The sequence below is a fragment of the Amblyomma maculatum genome, chromosome 1, assembly GCF_055883805.1.
Source record: "Amblyomma maculatum isolate TAMU_Amacu chromosome 1, ASM5588380v1, whole genome shotgun sequence".
Classification (NCBI taxonomy): Eukaryota; Metazoa; Arthropoda; class Arachnida; order Ixodida; family Ixodidae; genus Amblyomma; species Amblyomma maculatum.
Window position 1 is genome coordinate 313,575,301 of NC_139344.1, and position 16,211 is coordinate 313,591,511.

At 46.1% G+C, this 16,211-nt stretch overlaps 1 protein-coding gene across 1 annotated transcript; it reads right to left on the minus strand.

The window, feature by feature from the left end:
• Positions 1-212: 212 nt before the first annotated feature.
• Positions 213-15,755, minus strand: LOC146207143 (longistatin-like). Its single transcript, XM_084587086.1, has 4 exons — positions 15,580-15,755; positions 13,239-13,325; positions 12,715-12,824; positions 213-696 (listed from the first exon to the last, which is right to left on the minus strand). Exons 1-4 carry the CDS (start codon positions 15,741-15,743, stop codon positions 527-529), a joined length of 531 nt encoding a protein of 176 aa, XP_084443212.1. The 5' UTR covers positions 15,744-15,755; the 3' UTR covers positions 213-526.
• Between the last annotated feature and the right edge of the window lie 456 nt (positions 15,756-16,211).

Sequence of the window (16,211 nt, forward strand, 5' to 3'; positions counted from 1 at the left end):
ATTTGTCACTGGTGAAATGTCCGATTCCTCCACGTCAGTGCCTCCTTTCAAGAGGCTACTGTGTATGTATAATTTTAACATTTGTATCGATACTATTGCTAAAGATGTGGTATCTATCAAGTTATTCCCCTCATAGCGCAAACTGCAGAGCCGAATAGTGCGGATACGGCACGCGTCGGTAAGCAAAGTACATTTTATCTAGTTGGTGCAGCAACAAAAACCAGAATTTGCACATCTTAAAAAGACGTTGAACACGTGCCCCCTGGCAAGCTCTACAGTTTTACAGTTCCGCGCTCACTGCAGGCTTTACGAATGTTTAATGTTTGTATATTGATGCTCGGTAGCTGACCCGAAAGTCCAGTTCGAGGGCGTTGCCTTGCAACCTTAATTTGAGCTTGCAAATCGGCTGGACTTGGCTGCCAACCCGCAGGAAGAAGTCCCTTTTCGCAGTTCCTTGCAGTGCACACGCTTGGCTGCTGTATACGCGGTGATGAAACAAGCTGCGGGTCATGGTCGGGTGGCAGGCTCACTGTTCTTTGTGAGAGTGTTGAGTCTTTCTATAAGCCGCGGCTCCTCCGACGTCTCGTGCCGGGTCTCTCTCCTTTGGCTTCGCGTCCCGGATGAATGACAGCCACTCGGGGAAAGACACGAAGCCGTCATCGTCCGTATCGACGGACAGCAGATTGTCCGCCATTGCTGCAGAGATGGCGACAGGGAGGAATAGTTGTGAGAATCAGTTGTGAGAATCAGTTGCTGTTGAAGAGGTCGCTAATCAAAGACAGTCTGCTGCAGCATTCGCACAGGCATGTCGGCTCTTTTGTTCAGCACACGCGCATTGTTTTAGTTAGAGAAGCGGGAAGAATTGCGGGATAAGTACGATGATAGCAGTTATGATATACAGGGCGGCAACAGGAGAATATCCGTATAACAAAAAGTTGGAATAACGCGTGAGCACTGAACTACTGTGCGCTGGTTAAGTGTACAAACCACAAACACCTCAAATAGAGAGCAAATTGACTGCTATTTATTCAAGGTGTGTTTACGTACACACTTGATACCGCAGGTGTATGGCAGAGCTCGATAAAAAAAAAGTATCATTAAACATGGCCTAGGCGTAAACTCTGCAAAACAGCTTGTAGTCTCAACAAACAGAAGAGGTCAATATGCGGTTTGTTACAGTAATTTCAGTCTCTCGTCTACTTAAGCGGCGTGCAACATCTCCGTCGTAGAGCGCCATTGGAACAATTAACTCTGCGGCGGAATTCTGTGCGAAAGTTAAATTTATCACGGCGCAAGTCGCCGTATCCGCGAAAAGCTAGCTCATGCAGCTGGTGCTGCGAGGAACCGATTAATCTCAGTTACACACGAGTCACGTAATTTATTTTCTTTTCCTTGCTTTCTCTTTAGCAGCTTATTTTCCCTTTATCTCTCGCCTATGTGTGGGGAGCCGATCGTACTTTGGGGAGGTCACCGGTCACTATCACAGTCCCTTCTTCCAGCTTCAGTTCTTTTATAGAGCGCCCGCCACTGTATCACTGTATGTAGCACTCCTAACACACTGGGATTTGAGTGGAATCACAAATGGAAATAAACAGAGTAAACATCTCGTCATTTCTTAATTGAAGCTGGTCGTCGGTCGGGGAAATACGATGAAATCTCTTGTATGCCGTGTGTTTGCCTACACTATATGTTTCTTGTTTCATCGTTTTGCGTTGCGTGCAAGTTGCTACTCGTCCTGTCAGCCTTCTGGGCTTACCGCGGGGCCTGTGTGGGTTTAAATTTTGTGGCGTGTATGTTTCTTTTTCGAGGAACGTCAGTTTGCAACTGTGCCAGGGGGAAAAGGGGGGGGGGGGGAGCTGCTGGTACCCTGAGCCTCCAAGAGGACACTTTCGAGTGTTATTCCGAAAGTGCGCTCGCACCAAGCCGTTTTGGGGGGCAGCAAAAAGTAGTTGCATGCGCGCATCTTAGTGCAGGGCGTTCGCAAGTAGAAATAATGGTACGTTGATATAAAAACATTACTGCAGGAGGAGAGAGGAGATGGCGCTACTTTTAGTTTATTGAGGGTTTTACTCTTGCCTAGGGAGCCTACATGTTTCGCCGCGGCGCCCGGCTTCGGGTGCTGCCATCCTTTGTGGGGGCACCTGCCGCCGCCCGCTAAAGACCAGTGTTGCCAGATGAGCTAGCGGCGCCATTTTGGTCCCACACTGAACCGGCGCGGCCGTGCGCTCCGCATGAAGGAGAGGGTTGGCGCTTGTAGAATGCGGCGGTCTGATTTTTTCTTCGCTGCTATCTGCTTGAAATATTTGCGCACTGCGGTAAATACTAGGTGATGCATTTTATACAGCTCATTCGGTAGAAAAGCCGTCGGCATAGTGAAATAGTAGTAGTAGTTGTAGTCTGAAACATGTGCTGAAAATAATCGGGGGCCGCGTAAAAAGTCGTATCATGGTAATTTGTGGTTCTAGTGATTGATGATTGATTGATGTATTATAGGCGATGACGATTTAATAAATTGCAATTAATTAATGATTTCAGACAAAAAGAAAAATGGGGTTCAAAGGTGTCAAAATGCTCATAATGTAAAGCCAATGCTTGAAGTCAATTATGAATATTTAGGGTGCGAAATTGATCAATTACTCAATTGCAATAATTCAAAGGGAATGAAAAATGGGAAAAGGGGGCTTCAAAGGTGCAAAATGCTGAGAATGTAAAGCCAATGCTTGATAACGCTAAATAAGAAAATTTAGAGCACGCAATTAATCAACTAAATAATTGAATTAACAAAAATGAGACACCGAAAAGGGGTTTCAAAGGTGTGAAAATGCTCATAATGAAAACCCAATGCTTGATGGGGCTAATTAAGAAAGTCTAGACTTTGTAACCGAACAATTAAGTAATTGAACTAACAGGAAAAATTAAAATTTAGAAAAGGGTGTCAAAGGTGTGGAAGTGCTCCGAAAGAAAAGCCAATGCTTGGTGAGGCTAATATAAGAAAAATAATTATATATATTTAACGAAATTATTAATTTTCAATAATGATTGAAATATTCTCAAAATGAAAATTAGTTACTGCGGTTTAAAAGGTGTCAAAACGCACAGAATGAAAATCGGATGCTTGTTGATACTGATTAACAAATTTATAGTGTATAACTGATCAATTAATTGAAATAATTTGAAAATAATTGAAATTTGAAAATTTGAAATTGCTCAGAATGGAGAGCCAATGTTTGCTGATGCTAAGTATCGATGTAGAAAAGATAAAAACGAAAACTGCACTCAACGAATGTTATTATAGTTTCAATTCACTTTTTTGGCTGTTATAGACAAAGGCCGCCAATATGAGCATACTGCATTCAAACTTGGTATAAGATAACCCGCGATATTATTTGGTGTAGCCAAAAGTACAAGTTATTCACAATTAATTAATTAACGGCTATTAACTAAGTACCGAAATGAGTGTACTGGAATATACCACATGATATATGACTTGACATAACTTAAAGTTCAAGCTTTAATAACAACTAGTTAACAGTTCCTAATTAAAGCCGGTAATTAGTATACTGCAAACATACTCGCTATAAGCTGTCCAATGATACATAACTTCATGCTATAGCCTGAAGTTCAATATTTATTCAAAGTTAATTGATGACAAATAACAAATACCAGCAATTAGTGCATTGCGATCGTGCTACATATGAGCTATCCTGTGATATGACTTCAAATTGTAGTCTTAAGTTCAATTGGCATTCATAATTATCTGATTAATGGTAATTAACAAAGACCGGTAATTAGTGTATTGCAATTGTGATGGATTTAAGCTATCCTGTGATATATGACTTGACATAGCCTAAATTGCAAGTGTTAATCTCAATTATCTAATTAACGCTCATTGAAAATATTAACTAAAAGTCGCCATTAACTAGTTAACAGTTCTTAACTAAACAGCCAACTAGTGCAGTGCAATCATGCTCTGCATAAGCTACCCAATGATATATGATGCTGTAATCTGAAGTTAAATATTTAATAACATTTCATTGAATAACGTTGATTAACAAGGACCGGCAATTAGTGTATTGCAATCGTGATGGATATAAGCTATCCTGTGATATATGACTTGACGTAGCCTAACTTCCAAGTGTTAATCACAATTATCTAATTAACGGTGATTAACTACCATTAACTAAACCAAAGTTCAAATTTTAATCACCTTTATCTAGTTAATAGTTCTTAACTCAGACGGCAATAAGTGTAGCGCAAACGTGCTCTGTATAGGCTATCCATGATATATGACCTGATGCTATAGTCTGAAGTTACTTTTAATCATCATCATCATCATCATAATCATCATCCATATTTCCATATTTAATCACAGTTAATTAACGAATGGCAAAAAATTAACAATTGCAAATAGTCAAGCGCAATTATAGTCGAAGCAAGGTATCCAACGATATATTACTTGATATTGCAGCGTAAAGTTCATTTTTATCCCAATTAACTAATTAACTATTGTGCCTACAATAATTTTATTGCTATTGTACTGGACATAAGCTTTCAATTTATATAGCAGTTGAAGTATTGTCGTTAGAATAAAACACAACTACACAGTGGCCGTGGACACTTTATCTGTACATTAGGTACACAATGCTCATCAACCAAGTAATGATACACATTGAAACAGTGCATCGGCTATCGATATTTTCTACTCAGGAATGTCTTTTTGGTTTAATTACCAAGCTGTGATCCCCACAAAAATCCACGTAATGTTCATTATCAGTTCCTAGTTCTACATATACAAAGCGTGCCACTCCTAAACTGGAAACCAAAATAGCGGCCCACTAAGCTTGACGAACGTTTTTGGCCAAAATCAGCAACCCTGGCAGGAGATGTCACCACCATAAGCCAGACGCCGCGGTGAAACCTGTAGGCTCCCTACTCTTCGTCTGCTACTACACGCGGCGCGGAAACGTAGAGTGGCCGGCACACACGTAGCTTTTGCGTGCTCCGTTGCACTCTACGTGGCTGGAGGAAAATTATAGCTATGTGACGACAGCTCTGACTTCAAAGCCGCACATTACCTTGGTGAACGAGTTTGCGTGATGAGAACTTCACTTGTTGGTGCCGTGAAACAAGTGTGAAAGCGCCGAAGAACTGCTCATCAGTACATTTTCTTACTTTGCTCACTGCCTTGTGTTTTCTAGCACTTCTCCAGGGCATAGTTGCTGTCATGCAAACAAGTCAAATTTTCAGTGCATAGGAGCACTCTAACCTTAGAAGGTAATGCAGTGGATGTCGCGTTTACTGCTGCGCTGTACAGATTGTCTGCATTGCATGCAGAAGGCTGATAACCTCGGCAGCCTGTTCATACTGTGCATGAAGTCTGGCTACTCGCGTGAAAAGGTATAGTGAGCATAGAATGCTAGTAAATTCCCGGCGTCGTCGTCTAATCAGGAGCTCTATGGTGTCCTACTTTTTAGGTCTGGCGTAGAATATAGCGCCATATCGGCACTCGATAGTATATCAATGTACAAAAATGTTTTGTTGCTGTGTCGTCTAAGAAACGTCAGATGTGTGGAGTTATTTAATGAATATTGCCAGGGGGCGCTCGGAGCGAAAGACGAAGTGAATCGTCTCCGCAATTGCAGGAGATACCTAAAATTCGGACCGTGGAAGTTCGCCTGTACCGGCTCAGTTAAGCTAGCCCCAGTGGCCAACATCGTGACAAATCTGGTGGAGGTAAGGTCTGATGTCCCGTACCCCTCCGCTAAGCAGGAGTGCTGGTCATATATTCGAGGAAACGCCTGTTCACCGCACCAGCCGCGGGCAACGAGGCCTACCACCTGAGTTTTCCCCATCGGCCATGACTACCGGCAGCCACGACGTCGTCGCAATGCCTGGAGTGGCCCCTAATTACGTGACGTTTCAGAACCCCCGCTTCCCAAAGACCTTTCACGGGGACACCTATGAAGACGTCGACGACTGGTTGCAGCACTACGAAAGGGTAGCTACATTCAACCTCTGGGATGACGCCGCACGGCTTCGCAACGTCTACTTCAGCCTTGAAGATGGCGCTCGGACATGGTTCGAGAACCATAAAGAGCAGCTGTCTTCCTAGAGTGAGTTCAAGCGTCATCTTGCGGCTACTTACTGTAGCTCAGATCGCCGCGAACGGGCCGAACACGCTCTCCAATCTCGGGTTCAAAAGCCTAACGAAACCATCGCGGCATATACTGAAGACATGACACGCCTCTTTAAGCGGACAGACCCTACAATGTCCGAGGACAAAAAGCTGCGCTACCTCATGCTTGGCGTCAAAGAGCAGCTTTTTGCTGGCCTGGTGCGCAGCCCGCGGAAAACTGTAGCAGAATTCCTTGTGGAAACATCCACGACAGAAAAAGTGCTTCAGCAGCGAGCTTCGGCACAGAATCGTACCGTCCACGCTACCTCCGTCTCTGCCGAGTTACCATCGCATGGCATGGACGCATCGGCGCTACGGGAGCTCGTACGTTCGATTGTGCGCGACGAACTCAGACTGCTGTATGGCGCACATCAACCAGCTTCTACTTCCATTGCGAGCGTTGTCCGCGACCAAGTGCAGCAAGCGCTCCGGCCTCCGTTTCCAAGCGGTGAACCTCACCCTGCTCCTCCTCTTACGCCACCTGAGTGTCACCGCCCCACATACGCCGCTACAATACTCTCCACCCCAGTCGCCGACCCTCATTCCTGCTAACGTAGCTGTACCGACAACACCAGCCCCCGTGATCCAGTACGTAACGGATTCCCGACGGTCTAACGGAAAGCAGACGAGTGGGGTACCCCCGACCGACGGCCTTTATGCTCTCACTGTGGCGAACCGGGTCATGTCTATCGGCGCTGTCCCTACCGTCGACTGGGCCTTGAAGGTTTTTTCCGCCGATTCTCCGCGGCCTCGCTACGGCGAACGGCCCCGAGCCGTTGAAGATTTCGTCAATGACCAGCGCCGTGGTGTTCCGTCTCGTCTGCGGCAATCTCGATCACCGTCGCCCAAGGCTCGCCCTTCGCCATCTGCTGCGAGGTCCTCATGGGCAGCGCAGGGCCGATCGCCCAGCCCCCAGCGGAAAAACTGAAACCAGCGACCTTCGGGGTAGGCTCGCTGGACATCGCTGCGCGGGAGACCCCCCATCGACGCGGACACGGAAAGACTACGCATCGACATTGGAAAAGTCCGCAGTTGCCGATTATAACGCTACCTCGACGCCACCACGACGCACCCGCAACGACGACGAATTGCCGGTGGAACCGACGACGCACCAACGCACCCGCAACAACGACGAATTGCCGGTGAAACAGACGACGCAACAACGCACCCGCAACAACGACGAATTGCTGGTGGAACATATGACGCGACAACGCACCCGCAACGACGACGAAATGCCGGTGGAACGGACGCCGCAACAACGCGCCTGCAACAACGACGAATTGCGGGTGAAGCATACCGCGTACACAAACGCAGAGCACTCAAACACTCAGAAGCCTGATATTCTCGAGCAGCTTTCGTTGGACATACAAGTAATACTGGATGGTCGCACTGTTCGAGCTTTGTTGGATACTGGCGCTGATTCTTCTATTTTGAGCACCCAGTTAGCCGCAATTCTCAAGAAGGTTTTGACTCTGTGGACTGGCACACACGTTCGCAGTGCGGGTGGTCATCTGGTTACTCCTCTAGGCATGTGCACGGTCAGGATTAAAATTCAAGAGTCGACATTTGTGGTAAGCTGCCTCTTTCTGAAAAGCTGCTTATGTGACCTAATTCTGGGCGTAGAGTTTCTTCGTGAATATGGCGCAATTATTGACCTCCGGGATTTTAACGTCTCGCTTTCTACTGAGAAAGCAGTGGCCGTCAGCAGTACACAGCGACCACTCAATGTGCTTCCAGTTTATGCGGACAGTGTCACGCTGCCACCCCGAACCGGCACGCACCTTCGTTAATGTCAAATGCAATGCACTTCACGATGGTGACGCAATAGCCTAAACCAACGTCTCGTTACTGTTGGCGCAGGGAGTCTGCGTGGCTCGCAGTTTGATCCATCTTAACTGTGGTCAGTCCAAGGTACTCGTTACCAATTTTTCGCACGAGTATCGACACCTTTTTCGGAACACTTCCGTAGCTTTCGCAGAACGCATATCTGAAGTCTCCGAGTGCTTGACCACAGAAACCGTGCCACCGCCCACATCCCTCGACAACCTCGATATTAGCTCAGTGCTATCGGTGAGCCAGCGTGAACAGCTGTTTTCATTGTTACTCGAATTCAGAGAGTGTTTTGCATCATCGTCAAAAGTGCACCAGACTTCCATTGCCAAGCACCAGATCGTGACGTTCGATGATGTGCGCCCAGTCCACCAGCACTCCTACCGCGTCTCTTCGACCGAGCGCGAAGTTATTAAGTCACACGTTAAACAAATGCTCGAAGATGATGTTATCCAGCATTCAAATAGCCCATGGTCCTCCCCGGTCGTTCTAGTTAAAAAGAGAGACGGCACGTTACGTTTTTGCGTCGATTACCGCAAGCTGAACGCCGTAACCAAGAAAGATAGTTACCCCTTGCCGCGGATTGACGACTCTCTCGACCGCCTTCGGCGTGCGAAGTACTTTTCGTCAATCGACCTAAAAAGTGGCTACTGGCAGATTGAGGTAGATGAGCGAGATCGTGAGAAGACGGCCTTTGTCACACCCGACGGCCTTTACGAATTTAAAGTTCTACCTTTCGGACTTTGTTCCCCGCCGGCCACATTTCAGCGGATGATGGACACTGTCCTCGCCGGGGTTAAATGGCAGTGTTGCCTAGTCTACCTAGATGACGTGGTAGTCTTCGCAGAATCGTTTGCACAACACCTTAAGCGCCTGCGGTGAGTACTCGAAGCCCTTCGATCCGCTAACTTGACACTTAAGCCACAGAAATGTCACTTTGGCTACCGAGAGCTTAAATTCCTTGGTCATGTCGTAAGCGCTGCCGGCGCGAAGCCCGACCCTGACAAGCTTACTGCTGTTGCGGAATTTCCGCTTCCACGTGACAAGAAAGCTGTTCGCAGATTTCTCGGCTTGTGCAGTTATTACCGGCGTTTTATCGATAACTTCGCTGATCTTGCTGAACCGCTGACTCGGCTCACCCGGGGTTTGTTTGGAGTCATGAGCAAGAAGCTGCTTTTGCCGAGCTGCGTCTCCGTCTCCAATCTCCGCCTGTTCTAGCCCATTTCGATGAGCACGGTGAGACAGAAATCCACACCGACGCCAGTAACATTGGCCTTGGGGCGGTTCTCGTGCAACGTCAAGAGAGTGTGGAACGAGTCGTCGCCTATGCCAGCCGTACTTTATCCTGCGCCGAGATGAACTATTCGACTACTGAGAAGGAATGTCTCGCCATTATTTGGACTGCTGCAAAATTTCGCCCCTACCTTTATGGTCGCCCATTTAAAGTGGTCACTGACCACCATTCCTTGTGTTGGCTGGCCAACCTGCGTGACCCATGCGGCCGCCTGGCGCGATGGAGCCTTCGCCTACAGGAGTTCGACCTCACAATAGTCTATAAGTCCGGACATAAGCATGAAGATTCTGACGCGCTCTACCGTGCGCCCGTCGAGCTCGCTTCACCACACACGGGTGACTCTGGCAGTTTTCTCGAAGCTGTTGATGCTTCAGATATGCCTCATCAGCAGCGTGCTGATCCAGAGTTACGAGCCCTGATCGATTATTTACAATATCGATTACAATATACTGAAAGAGGAGTCCGTGATAATAGGCGTGCGCACTGCGAAAGGAAATGACTGAACAAGCATATGAGTTTATTAAAAAATTATTGCCAGTAGTCACAGAAAGTTGTGATTTTCGTCCTAGTCGCGCCCTTGAAAGACAACCCCTTCCTCCCTTACACACTCATTAAAAGAAGCAATGAGCTAATTTTACTGATTACAAGGGAAATTAATATACTTTCACACTAGCCCTGGACCGCAGCTTTACAACACGATTTTGAAAGTATCTATGCAGCACCAGAAAGAGAGTTAATTACATGAACATAGAGTATTTATCAACACAGAAAGAAAAAAAAAGAGCAAAAAGTCAGTATTTATTTATTTATTTATTTATTTATTTATTTGATACTGCCAACTGCCTCTTGGCAGTCCAAGCAGGAGTGAGTAAGTACAGTCGGCACTACAAATCAAGGTAAACAAGAATGTGAGTGACAAGAAAACATAAGGAAATGACTTGCAATACAGATTATTGCGCGGGCAAAAGCAGCTTATACAAAATTACAAAAAAGAACATTAAAAAGAACAAAAAAAAAAAAAAAAAAAAAAACACACACATCTGCAAACTGCAAAAACAGGAGACTGGACACTCTAAAATTAACATACTTCATTGCAACATACTTCATTGCATACTTCATTCTTCACTACTCTAGTGTATTATGCAAATCACATGCAGCAAACAACCATAACTTGGTTTCATCAACGAGACTGAAAATATTTGACCATGCAGCATAATCCTTTATTGTGTTTAGTGGGAAATGAGCGCTGCGTGCCTAATTTCCCCTCGTCATATTTTGTTGCATGTGATTGTGTATGGGAGAAGCCTTCGTCCAGCAGTGGGTATAGTCAGGCTGATGATGATGACTGTGTACTCCAACAGCAAGAGCCATATTTGCAGGGAATGCGCTTCAATATTTGAATTCATGTGCTTGGTTGGCAGAATATATATATTGAGCTCGTTCAGAGTTTATACGCTTTTGTACTTGACAAGCTTACAAGCATGCAGTTAAGAGGCCACATATTCGGCATCATATCTCACTCCAGGCAAGCTCTGGGCGTGTCAGCCGTTGTAAGTATGGAAGGCGCTATAGATGCCGATCTCGATCCTCTTCTGACCTTGTTAGCAGCTTATCGATTAAAGGCGATATTTCTGTTTCCTTTTCTTGCCAGCTGCCACAGCTCGCAGCTCAGTTTAGCAGCGTGTTCGGTTATTTTGAAATTTTCATTTTTGCGATCACCCTGCTTGTGGAATTTCTCTGCGCAGCTTTAAAGGGCGGACTTGTCGCGACGTTATAACACAGAGCAGTTCTTATATGATGTCGCCTCCCTTCTAATAAGTTCTGAGTTGTAACCCCAGTACACCATTTCGTTTCATTGATCTGATTCAGAAGAGCTACGCCAGCAACACTCTTCACATGATCTGAGAACTTTATGCGCAACTCATATTATCTCTGCCGTATAGGTTCATTATACATAATTGCTCATCAGTGACATGTCCTCTCAACAAGCAAATTTACTCGAACTCGACGACCAGTGCAAAATAGTCCGCATCCCTCGTCTGTCTCTTAATTGCGAAAATACTGAAATTTCTGCCGAGTTGCTGGTATTGCGACGGACACCGAATGGTCTTGATTGAAATTCTTTTGTGCAGCGCAGCTGTCCGGTTTGCGCTACGTACACTGATATTTTCTTATGATCTTGCAACTTCTCTTCCGGCCCTGCTGTCGAAACACACGGGGCAGTTTCGACAGCAGGGATTATATGGGAGCTTTCTCTTAGATCTGATGCCTTTTTCGGCTGAAGTATCTGCCAGAAATTAAATAAAGAACCTCGCTACATGAACGACACGTACCTGACGAGAGGGCTTTAAAAGTTCTTATAAATGCTGACGAGAGTGCTATAATACTTATTATAAATGCAGATCAGAAATTTTTCACTCTGCAGTAAGTCATTAATCTTTCATGTTGGTTGGTTGGTTTTGGTTGGTTCACAGGGAGGGAAAGGCGCAGTATCTGTCACACTTGTTTCTGTGGACACCTGAACCACGCCGTAAAGGAAGGGAGGAAGGTGGTAGTGAAAGTGGAAAGAGAGAAAGAGGAGCCGTAGTGGAGGGCTATGGAATAATTTCGACCACCTGGGGATCTTTAACGTGCGCTGACAACGCACAGCACACGGACGGCTCTTCGTTTCGCCTCCATCGAAACGCAGCCGCCGAGGTCGGGTTCGAACCCGGGAATTCCGGACAGTAGTCGGGCGTCTGCAGAGCTTGTTTTAGGGCAGAGACGCTCCTCTCGGCGAACACACCACGTCACTTGTGAACTTCATAGAATTGAAGGTACTCATGTCGGCGCTTCGAATCCTTGTCACAATTATAGACTCAATCTTGGCTAGCAGGTTGATGCTAAATGGGAAGCGTAATTGTTGACACCAGCCTGAACGCTGCGCAAAGAACGGCTGCGTCAACATTTTATTACGAAATGACGTGCGTACTTTGGGATACGTTTTTCTCAATTCTGAACATTCTGAGTTACGGCAACGCCTTTTCGCCTGAACGAGCTTCATGCGACATTGTGTAATAAACAGAAATGAATCCGAGGAGCAGTTTGTTCTAGTACGTTGGCCCAGACCACCCAAGCAGCTGCGGATGCGGCTGCGGCTAGCGAGCGGCGGCGAAGGAGCCAGACTAATACAGTTAATACTAGACGCAAGACTCGACCGCAGCGCCGATACTTCGTGCAATGGGCACCGGGGATACCTATTTGGGCGGAGCTGTGAAACTTAGCTGGTTCAGGAAGTCGGGCTTTCTATCGTAGGAAGCAGTTTCGCAACATTATGTACAGTGCAGACCTTCCAGCCTACCTGATGCGTAACAAATCTGTATACACTCATGAAGCTGTACCAATTGTACCAATGGGCACAACTCTTGCCGCTTACCTACTAACTTCTTTTCAGTGGACGTCTCGTTGTTGTGTTCGAGTAAGTGGTCGAATGCCTGCATTAACTCCAGACCATCGAGATTGTTGTTGTCATCGTAGTCGTGCATTCTGGAAACAGATGGCGCCACTGACTCAATTGATCGATGGGGCTGTGACAAGTGAGGGAAATTCAAAAGCCGCATTCTCCGATAACGCATAATTGCTTATAATAAGCAAGCGTCTTAACTGAATCTGGAAAAATGCAATTGCCTAAAACTTTGGATCCTGACCAGAATCGATCAGTCAAGAATGATCCCAGGTATCCCACAAGTAAACACGTGGTACGTGCCAAAAAAAAAAAAAAAAAAAAAAAAAAAACTCCACATGAAAAGCCCTCTCTCATACCCCGAGTCAGCTTTAAAGCGACATGCACATCCCCCTTAAATGGCTTGTGCCTTCATTAGCACCTCAGATTAACAGCCGATCAACAAATATATTATAATCGCCTACTCTGCATGTAAAGATTGCAAGTGAATTACACACCTCATGAATAAGAATGTTGTTTCTTCGGTGTCCAGGTCACCATGCTGTGCCAGATCCAAGACACGTGACAGGTCTTTCTTGATGTGCCTAAGTCGAAAAGAAGTTTTCAGAGACTTCATTACGAGGAAGGAATAGACGACCATATATCAGAATTTCGCTCTTCATAAAAATAAAAGTGGTTCGCGCCTCTGAGTACGAGATCAAATGGGGGAATACCAAGATACTCTGTTGGGCGAGTTGGTACATATTCACTATAATTTAAACAGCGCGAGCACGAAGACAAAGGACAAGATAAAAGAAAGCCACAGTACAAGCGCTGACTCACAACTATGCCTAACCCTTTGCTCCAAGTCCCACATAAAAACAAACATGACGAAAACGAAACAATCACGTGATACAAACCCTGGGTTCACCTGCTGCACAAAAAGGTCGCTCAGAAAAGACACCTCTTTGCTTGAAAAAGCAAGAGAAGTCTTGCTGACACACTTATTGTCCGTTGAATTAAAATATGATTCCACTATCTCTCTCGTCATCTTTTCTTTGCGGCGATACAAAATCCTAGCCTGGTAAAACATGGGAGTGCACTTCTTCTTTCCCTTCTTCGTTGTTTCACATGAATGGCAATGTGATACCAGAAACGCTTTGTCCTTGCCACTTTCCAAGTTGTTCCGGTGTTCCTGTAGTCTCTTGTTAATACATCGTCCTGTTTGCCCTATCTAACAGGCTACAGGCTCCACAAGAGAGTGGAAGCCTGTACACAACACCTGTCTTGCATCCAACATATGGGTTTCTATGTTTCACCCCACATTCTTGCTTCTTCGATTCTATTTCCCTTTGAATAGCCGGGCATATCCTCTTCATCTTGAACGGGGTGGTCAATGCGACGTCAACACCATACCTCTTGTCTACATTTTTGAGGCCATGTGAAATTCTGTGCACATACGGTACCACCGCAACCTTCCTTTTCTTCTCACCCATGCTGGGCAGGAATTTCAGTCTGCGCGTTCTTTTAAGACTCTTCAGCACCCGGCAACTGGCCTCATTAATAACCGACTCCCGATAACCGGCCTTTGCAATTCTTGTCACTTTTCTTTCAAAACTCTTGCCCATGCCGTGGTAGCAAGATTTCTTCGCATTTAATAAGCATGTGTTGATCATCCCATCCTTCACAAATTTGGAATTCCCCGAATTGGAGCTTAGCAAGGGCTTCACAGATCTCGGGTTGTATTTCCAAAAAACATGACCCTCACCGAATTGAATCTATAAATCTAAATAATGTAACCGATCGTCAACTGGTTCTTCAACAGTAAATTCTAGCCCGGATCCACACTCAGTAAACACATCCATAATGTCCCTCATTCGTTGATTGAATCCTTCACGTTCTGTGAATACTAAAAAGTCATCCACATACCTGAAGGTGGAATGATGTAGGCCCTCCAAGTTATCCTTCAGGTGTCTGTCCACGCACATTAAGAAGATGTCACTTAATACAGGTGCAACACTCGACCCAATGCATACAATGCATACTGCGTCTACAACTGTTTCACATGAAGCGGTTTAAATGTAGCGCTACACCCGTGATCTGCGCTTTAACTATAGCCGCAATCCTCTCATTCAACAATGCCCGCTTCCTACAACATACCAAAACTACCGCCACCATCCCCATCAAATCATCCTTAGCGCTACGTTGACGCCGGCCGAATGCAAGGCAAGCTGAGCAATGGGAGGGTCGCCCTAACTGAGGGATACGAGGGAGGATGCTTTCGGCCGGCTCGGCTAGGTGGCGTTGATCCACAAATGTTTTGCAAAGCCCCTTGATATTATTTTTTTTTTCTAGTGTGCCTCGATGCGCATGCATCCCACCGCCGCTTCCCCCCCCCCCCCCCCTTTTTTTTTTCTTTTTTTCATTGCGCTGGGTGCTCCGTTTACGTGCGGATTCCTTTCATAAATGCTAAGTCTGCTTCATCTCCATGCTGTATTCTCCGCTAAAGGTGGAACCGAAAGTTTTGAAAGCAAAATTTGGCCGAAACTGTGTGATACTTCGCAGAACGTGTCACGTAGTTTCTCTAGCAGCACTGCATGTACATGTGGAGCAGAACTATGTATTTTAGAACTTTATGCCTTTTCTGTGGTCAGTGACACTATGTTTGAAGCGGCACGTATTGTGGCAAAGGCAAATTAATAAATTATGAAATAGGTCTGCTGTGCACTGCTACGTGCTTGCTGAGTGCGTGTGCATTGCTGCGCATGCAGTGAGGAGAAAGCGCTGTATGGTAGAGAGTGAGACTTTGCTAGATCCCCAGTGCCGAGGGTCTCGACTCTGCCTCAGCCGACAACGTACTCAGCGTCCCTGGAGATTTCGACCGCGCTGTAGCGGGTGCGAAGGTCTTCGAGCTCGTCCAGAATAGGCTCGTCTTCGGCGTTGGGTACTTCGATGGCCCCATCTCGAGGCCACATAGCGGCAGCCAGCAGGGCCCACGTAATCAGCCATCGGTCGCCCAGCATGGCAGGACTCGAACTTCTAGGAGACTTCGGAACTGGAACAGCCCGCAAGCCAGAGATTACAAACGAAAGTCATCGCTCGCACGGCAGAAATGAAGACAACACGGTGATCGTTTGGCTAGGCAGAGTTCTAACGTTTATACGCCAGCCAAAACTTAATGCGTCCTGCATTCTGATTGAGAGCCTACATATGGAGCATCAAATGTACTCCAGGGCAGGCATTGACAGATCACTAATTCCTGGCCATAATTTTTCCTTCCGTTCGTGTATCGCTATAGCATGCCTGAAGGCACAGAAATCTTGCCCGTATAAGTACGATCAAAGTTTTGCATCCTGGGCCTGTCGTACATACGACGTATATACACCCAACAGGGCCAATTCTGGTTTGGTTTGGTTTGGTTTGTGGGGTTTAACGTCCCAAAGCGACTCAGGCTATGAGAGACGCCGTAGTGGAGGACTCCGGAAATTTCG